At 43.3% G+C, this 8,936-nt stretch overlaps 1 protein-coding gene across 1 annotated transcript; it reads left to right on the top strand.

Annotated features, from left to right (window-relative positions):
- The first annotated feature begins 3,080 nt into the window (after nt 1-3,080).
- LOC138907691 (uncharacterized) lies at nt 3,081-4,577 on the top strand. The gene is made up of 2 exons (XM_070198296.1): nt 3,081-3,581; nt 4,386-4,577. Exons 1-2 carry the CDS (start codon nt 3,081-3,083, stop codon nt 4,575-4,577), a joined length of 693 nt encoding a protein of 230 aa, XP_070054397.1.
- The last annotated feature ends 4,359 nt before the right edge of the window (nt 4,578-8,936 follow it).

Here is an 8,936-nt window from a genome sequence, read left to right on the forward strand (position 1 = left end):
TGTGCTTATCTGCTTATTTTAAACTGCTATTGCTAACATGACTATATGTTACCGCATTATATATACTATCATCACACCCTTTCTTATCGAGTCTTGGTCGTACACTATAACACATAATGGCACGCAAGGGTTGTCTTTTACACTCCTCCGAACCTTCTTTCAAAATTCCTTTATTTTCAGAGAATGGCTTTGTCAGGTTAACTCATAACTTCTCGCAGTATTCAGTCTAATTCAAAAGTAGGAAACACTTTACTCTAGCAAACATAGGTCATATTGCATAAACCTTAGGTGAGTCGGTCCTTGGCACCAGCACACAATTAGGAAAGCCACCCTAATATCAACAGGTCATGCACCCAACGACATAACTTTTATGGAAAGATGAACCAATCATGATGAGACACTTAAGATCCGAAGCAAACACTTATCAAACCCCTTTTCTCTGCCCACTTCAAAAATAGAAAACAACCAAAACATCCCTGAGATCAATATGGTGATGGGAGCACCACACAAGCTAAAGCAGTGGTGGAAGAATATCCGTCGAGAGCATGGATATGAAATCAGGACACATCTAGGAGCACTGACTGCCTTGCTAAACATCCGAGCTGACAAGGTGCCTACCCGCCTGCTGATAAAGGTCTGGGACCCGACCAACATAGTGTTCAAGTTCGCTGATTGTGAGTTAGTGCCAACATTGGAAGAAGTTACCTGTTTCACGGAGCTTCCATTTACAGGGAAGAAACCGATACTACCAGTCACCATGCTCGGTTACAAGTTTCTTGATGCATTGGATCTTGCAAACAATCAGGGTTTGAGAAAAATCGAAGATGATTGGGTAAGCCTGGACCAATTGTTCGACAGGTTCTGACATTGTGAAAGCTATGAATGGTACTTGGGAGAATTTCAGTGTGATCAAGCAACGTGGGAAAGTCTCCAACCCATAAGCTTATCTTTGGTGCTACTGGGACTGCTGGTTTTCCCGCAAAGAAGAGGACGGATCAATATCATTTTGCTGCCCATAGTTCTAGCAACATTTCGAGGCAACTTCCAAGAAACTTTGGTACCTATGGTGTTAGAAGAGATTCTCAGAGTCTTGTCTGCATGTTCCCGGGGGTATGATTTCTTCAAGGGTACTAACCTGCTGCTTCAAATCTGGACCACGGAGCACTTCTTTCAGCGAGAGGCCATAATTGACTAATTTGTGGGCGTTAACAACTTGATTTGAATGGACAATGAGAGAATGAGGCATTGGGTCTCCCCGTACGGATAGGAAGAGTGGAGAGAGATGCTGACCAACTTAAGTGGAGAATGAGTTAATTGGAAGCTGTCATGGGTGGGCGAAAGGGAGATTCTAAGAACTCCCCAAAAATATTTCATCGAGCTTATAGGACTTGAGGGCATCCAGCCATACTCACCCCTACGAGTTCTCAGGAAGCTCGGGTTGATTTGAGATGTACCTCTCTGGATGAGGACGGCACTGTATGGAGATGAAGACAATGGGTAGATCCCGACAATGGAGGCTTCAGGAGGAGTGGAATGATCTAGTCACAATTCCAATGGGTCAAAATTTATGGTGCACTACCAAATATTATGTCTGGATCAATGAAGAAGACGAGCTAGCCCAACAAATCAAGGAAGGAATAACCTAGCTGGAGGATACAGTGGCGGCTTTGCAAATCTATCATGAGATTTTGCCACACTACCTCGTAACTACCTCCATGCACTGCCAAGTGGACTCGGGGTAAATTGATCACATGATGCCACCCACCGTGGATGATGACCGAGTAGTTAAGTGTATTCAGATTGAGTCTGAGTCAGAACCACAGGAAGACCCAGAGGAAGAACCATAGTTCAATGATGAAGAAGAATTTGAAGAAGACTCGGAGGAAGAACCAGAAGAGGAAGAAGATATGGGGAATGATTTCGGGGATGGTTACTATAAGTTTGTTGATTTAACCCCCTTTCCCCACTTTGTATCTTTATCCCGAGCTTTCTCATTTCTCTAAGGGCAAGTATGTTTGAACCCATGTAATTCTCTAAATGTTGGAAACATTGATGTAACCTTTGCTCCCGCCTACTACAATCCAAATACTATAAATGGAAACCTAAATTTTCTTCGGATCTGAATGTGTCAAATCTAATTGTTAGTCAAATATTCGCGACTTAGGCCTACCTCCGGCAAAGAGAGGCCCCGTGAATTTAAGGAAAACACGCTTTCCTGAATACATGAACTAACTACTCTGTGTACCTATTACTTGTTCAAATACTGAAACTGACTTTCATTCATTTTCTTTTTCTTTCTTTTCTTATCTTACTTTATTATTATCCACCAAAGAAAGTTGGTTTGTGTCGACCCAAAACTAGCAGAACCACCGTATAACTTAAGATCTAAAGGGAAGATATCTGCGACAGATAACCCGACCAAACACGCTCTGGTAATAGCTGATAGCCTGGGGTGATCCGGAGAGAAGGACGATATGAGGAATGACGGACATGTGGAGGGAGGAAGTACAACACATTCGGGAATTGGCACATCTAGCAGTGACGACGCTCCCACAACTACCTTGTTTTCCTTCTCTGGATTCAATCCCCAGCCAATATCCTTCCACTACTCGCCAAGCCAACAATACCCTGACTTCAGTCCCTACCACCCAGATTATACCCCCAGTAACCCCTGCAAACCTACCAAACCCTCCCATACACACTCCTTATGTACCAAATTATGTTCAAAGACCAAAACACCCACCAATTGCTATCAACATAGTTCATACCCCCTCTCGTGACGGAGTCACCTTTACCACTAACCAAAACCAACACATACCCGCGGCACATACTGTTGCACATGAGCCATATGTTATCCCCTATATACCATTTCAAAACCCACCTTCACAGCGCCTATCACAGTCATGATGTTGTATGAAATGGATCAATATGCCGAAATGGAGAGGGAAGACAAGTATAAGGAGAAGGAATCAGTGTCCGAGCAATTACGAGCATTGAGAAAACAAATGAAGAACCTTCAGGTCGCTTGAGGGAGCAAAAGTCTAGACTATGAGGATCTGTGTATCCATCCTGATGTGGACATGTCAGTAGGGTACAAGCCTCTGAAGTTTGATATCTTTGATGGGACAGGCGATCTCCGTGCACACTTGAGAGCCTACTGTGATAAGTTAGTTGCAGTAGGAAGAAATGAGAAGTTAAGGATGAAGTTGTTCATAACGAGTTTGACAGGGGAAGCACTTACTTGGTACACTCACCAGGATCCACGAAACTGGAGGGAGTGGCAGGATATGGCGGAGGATTTCATGAATCACTTTCGTTTTAACACAGAAATTACCCCTGATAGGTTTGCACTAGTAAACTTTCTGAAGAAACCATCCGAATCATTCCAAGAATATGCACATCGATGGAGGTCAGAGGCCGCCAGAGCACAACCCTTGTTAGATGACAGTGAGCTGACAAAGTATTTCATAAGGGCTCAAGAAGGGATCTACTTTAAGAAAAGGATGGGAATGATGGGGCAGAAATTCCCAGAACTTGTCCAAATTGGAGACTTTTTAGAAGAAGGTATAAAGTCTGGCAAGGTATAATCTATGGCCACATTGCAAGTAGCTAGCAAAACAATCCAATTAGGATCAATAGGCAGCAAAAAGAAGAAAAAAGAAGAGGTATTAGCAATCATTCCCTATTACCAGTCCAATCCCCACCATGGTAACACCTCTTACTCTCCAAACACCCATTCCCCACACCCACCTGCTTATGCTCCAGTATACAACACACAACCATACTACAATCCCCAACCTCAATATAACCCACCTCGCGCCCATACAAATCCAAACCCACCACGACCATATGCTCTAGTTCAAACTACCACTCATCAAAACTGACCCACTTATGCACCCCGCCCTCGCCCAAATTTTGAAGATAGAGGCCCTAAAAGCTACACCCCGATTGGTAAAACTTTGGCTCAACTGTTTGAAAGACTGAGGAGAGCAGGTTTGATACATCCGATAGAAGGAAGGGTTCCTGAGTATCCCTTAAAATACTTTGATGCAACCAAACGGTGCGTCTACCATTCAAATGTACCGGGGCATTATCCCGAGGATTGTTTCAGACTGAAAAATAAAATTGAGTCACTGACCAAAAATGGAGCCATTCAGTGCACCCCAGCTCTGCCCAATGTGAATCGCAACCCGCTGCCAAACCACTGGAATCAAGGAGCTAATATGATCACTCTGGATAAAGAGTATGACTTGAAAGAAACCATCGTCACAATAGAAAACACTGAGGCTGCAAGGTCCTACCTCGAAGGACTCCAATGATCACATTACATTTGAAACCTACAATGATGGTCCAAACTTACCAGCAACAGTCTGTCACTGCTATAGGGATGGAGAGGATTAGGAATACAAGACAGTCCCGTGGACATATCAATGGAAAGGGAAAGCCAAGATGACGGATTCTGCAGCGGCTTAATCACCAGGTCAAGGGGGTGTTACGCTTATGAGGATGTCAATCGAGGGACTTCAGGAAGAGAACAGATTCAGAGAAGGAATATAACAAATCTGGAGGCCACATAATTCTGAAAGAGGATATCAACTAAAGAATACTCCGTGGAGGAACAGGTAAAGAAAACCCCGGCACAAATATCAATCATGGATTTACTGATGAGTTCTGACAGTCATAAAGACGCCCTGATGAAAGTGTTAAGTGGGGTGAGCATGCCGAGCAACACCACAAGCGAGGCACTGGCAGCAACTATTGGGAAAATGGTCGAAGTAAATATGATCACTTTCTGAAGAGATGAACTTCCCATAGAGGGCGTGGATCACAACAAAGCTTTACATATCATCGTCAAATGTGGAGATAAGGTGGTGTACCGAGTACTTGTTGACGAAGGGTCATGAGTCAATATATGCCAGCTCTCTAACCCTACTGGAATTGGCTATCCATCTAAGAGAAGTGAAGGAAAGTCATGTGAGTATAAGGGCTTTCGATGGGTCACAGAAGGACGTCATTGGAGATATTTATTTGGCTTTGCAAATTGGACTAGTTGAGTTTCCCATACTATTCCAAGTCATGGATATTTCATCTTCATACAACCTATTGCTAGGAAGACCTTGGATACACATGGCAGGGGCAATCCCATCTACCCTGCACTAGCGCATGAAGTTCGAGCGGAGTTGCCAAGAGATCGTATTCAATGGCGAATGGAGTCAATCAGCTTATTTGGAACATGTAGTCCCTTTCATAGAGGGACTAGACGGGGTCGTATTCCATGCAACTGAGATCATACAGACCACAGAAATAGAAGAGACCGAGCAAAATATGGGAATGCAATCTCCGTATAGATCAAAGATGACCATAAGAGAAATGATGAAGTACGGATACAGATTAGGAACCGGGCTGGGAGCCCGATCAGACGAGATAACAGAGTCGATTGAGCTGAGTGGTCAGCCACCGACTGGGAAGACTTGTACCGGTATCTTCAAGAAGAAAGCTTTTGTGCCAGAGCGTGTTTCGGGTACGGGCTAGAGCTCAACACTGGAGGATGACATCGTTGATGGAATGGGGAAGTTGTTCGTGACCATGATCGAGGAATGCTATGATAGAGTAGATATCAAGACACTGATCATTCGGAATGCCGAACCAGGAGAGGACTTGCAAAATTGGACCGCCAGCCCGTCTTTGGTTCGCTAGGAGTCTTGGTAGTGTGGAATTGTAAAACTTTTGAAAAGAGCGCACGGTCAATTGATGCTTGAACCGTGTCTGTACTATTTAGTCATTCACCTCTTTGAACCCTCAGACGTTCCTCTTTTGATGAAATGAAAACAAATGCTTTCTTAAATTGTTTGAAAATTTATTTATCGCTTCATTCATACTTAGTTTTTCTTTTCAGTAATCAAAACAATAAAACCCCACGTTTTGCGATTATGACATATAACGAAACCCTCGAGCAAAGCGATCCAGATTACAAGGAATACGACGAAAGCATGATGCCAGATAATCTCCCACAAGAGATCGAACAGCTGGAAAGCCAGGAAAAGCCTAACCTTGAAGAAACAGAAGTGGTCAACCTAGGAAACAAAGATGACGTAAAAAACCCGAATTATTATCCCTTTAGAAGTAGAGCAAAAAAAAGAATTGGTCGAGCTCCTCCAACAGAACATCGACGTGTTCGCATAGTCGTATGATGACATGCCAAGGTTAAGCACCGACATCGTTTCGCATCGATTGCCTATCGATCCTGCTAAACCGTTAGTCAAATAAAAACCCAAAAAGTTCAAACCAGACTTAAGTCTGAGGATAAAAGAAGAAGTAACCAAGAAAATAGAAACAAACGTTGGCAAATATTGTCTGGGTACCCAAGAAGGATGGGATGAACAGGATATGTGTGGATTATCGAGATCTTAACAAGGCCAGCACGAAGGATGATTTCCTTTTACCAAACATTCACATTCTCATCAACAACTACGCGAAGCATGAGCTGCAGTCATTCGTGGATTATTTTGCCGTGTACCACCAGATCTTGATGCATGAGGAAGATGCAGAAAAGACAGCGTTCACTACACCTTGGGGAGTTTACTGCTACAGAGTCATGCCGTTCAGCATCAAAAATGCTGGTGCCACCTACATGAGAGACATAACAACACGTTTTCACGAAATGATTCACAAAGAGATAGAGGTATATGTGAAGGACGTCGTCATCAAGTCTCAGAAGAGTTCAGAACATTGGGACGACTTGAAAAAGTTTTTTGAACGCTTGCGGAGGTATAGTTTGAAGTTGAACCCTGCAAAATGTGCATTCGGAGTCCCTGCTGGAAAATTGCTAGCTGTCATCGTAAGCAGGAAAGGGATAGAACGGGATACTTCAAAGATCAAAGCCATTCAAGAGTTGTCACCACCCAAGAGAAAGAAGGATGTGATGAGTTTCCTTGGTATGCTGAATTACATCAGCCGTTTCATAGCCCAGCCTACAGTAATTTGTGAACCCATCTTCGAGCTGCTGAACAAGGATGTTGGTAATAAATGGACAGAAGAGTGTCAGAAAGCCTTCAATAAAATTAAGGAGTACTTGTCAAATCCACGAGTGTTGGTTCCTCCTGAGCCTGGGAAGCCACTGAATGCATTTGGATGCATGTTGGGACAACACGATGAGATCGGAAGAAAGGAGCAGGCCATCTACTACTTAAGCAGGAAGTTCACACCTTGTGAGGCCAAATACACTCTGATAGAGTGCATTTGCTGTGCTTTGACTTGAATCGCCCAGAAGTTAAGGCATTACATGTCAACATACACCACGCATTTAATATCCTGGCTCGATCCGCTCAAGTATATCTTTCAGAAGCCAATGCCTACAGGAAAACTAGCCAAATTGAATATTCTTCTCAACGAATTTTATATTATGTACATAACGCAAAAGGCCATCAAAGGACAAGCCTTAGTTGACCACCTTGCAGAGAATCCAGTGGACAAGGATTATGAGTCGCTCACTACGTACTTCCCAGATGAAGAGTTGTTGTTTGCCGGAGAAGATATCGAAGAGTCATACCCAGGGTGGAGAATGTTCTTCGACGGAGAAGCAAATTTCAAAGGAGTAGGAATTGGGACAGTCCTAATTTCGCAATCAGGACAACATTACCCAGCATCAGCAAAGATAAGGTTCCCTTGCGCCAATAATATGGCCGAGTACGAAGCATGCATCCAAAGTATCAGGTTGGCAGTTGACATGAACATCAAGGAGCTTTTGGTCATATGGGATTCTGATCTATTGATACATCAAGTTCAAGGAGAATGGACTACCAAGAACGTCAAGATCCTTCCATACCTGCATTGCGTAAAAAAGCTATGCAAGAAATTCACAAAGATCGAGTTCAAGCACATTCCCAGGATCCAGAATGAGCTTGTCGATGCTCTCGCAACCTTATCATCCATGATTCAACATCCAGATAAGAATTACATCGACCCCGTCGAGATAGAGATTAGGGATCAACAGGTGTATTGTTTTTATGTAGACGGAGAGACAAATGGTAAGGCATGGTACTACGACATCAAAAGGTTACTTGAATTAAGAGAATATCAAGAAAATGCTACTAATGGTCAAAAGCGAGTGCACAGAAGGCTGGCAAATCACGTTTTCCTCAACGGGGAAGTCCTATTTAGGAGGAGCCTAGATTTGGGTCTGTTAAGATGTGTAGATGCCACCGAAGCAACCAAATTGCTAGAAGAAATACATGCAGGAACATGTGGACCCCATATGAATGGCTTCACCTTGGCCAAAAAGATTTTAAGAGCTGGATACTTTTGGAAGACCATGAAAAGTGATAGTATCTGCTATGCGCAGAAGTGTTATCCATGCCAGATCCACGGGGATTTCATCCTCGTTCTGCCTAATGAGTTGAATGTAATGGGTTCCCCTTGGCCGTTTGCCGCTTGGGGAATGGACATGATTGGACCTATAGAGCCCGTTGTATCAAAAGGGCACTGTTATATCTTGGTAGTCATTGATTACATTACCAAATTGGTCGAAGCTTCTACATATAAGCCTATCATAAAGAAAGTAGTGGCAGAGTTCATCCGTAACAACATAGTTTGCCGATTTGGGATACCCGAGTCAATTATTACTGACAACACAGCCAATCTCAATGGTGATCTCATAAGGGAAATTTGCGAGAAGTTCAAAATTGCCCACCGTAACTCTACAGCCTACAGACCGCAAATAAATGGAGCTGTTGAAGCATCCAACAAAAACATCAAAAGGATTCTGCAAAAAATAGTGGACAATCACAGGCAATGGCACGAGAAATTATCCTTCGCCTTACTGGGTTATCGAACTACCATGAGGACCTCCACCGGGGAAACTCCATACATGTTGGTATATGGCACCGATGTTGTGATACACGTACACGTCGAGATACCATCTTTGAGAATCATTCAAG

This window comes from Nicotiana tomentosiformis, chromosome 3 (assembly GCF_000390325.3).
Source record: "Nicotiana tomentosiformis chromosome 3, ASM39032v3, whole genome shotgun sequence".
Classification (NCBI taxonomy): domain Eukaryota; kingdom Viridiplantae; phylum Streptophyta; class Magnoliopsida; order Solanales; family Solanaceae; genus Nicotiana; species Nicotiana tomentosiformis.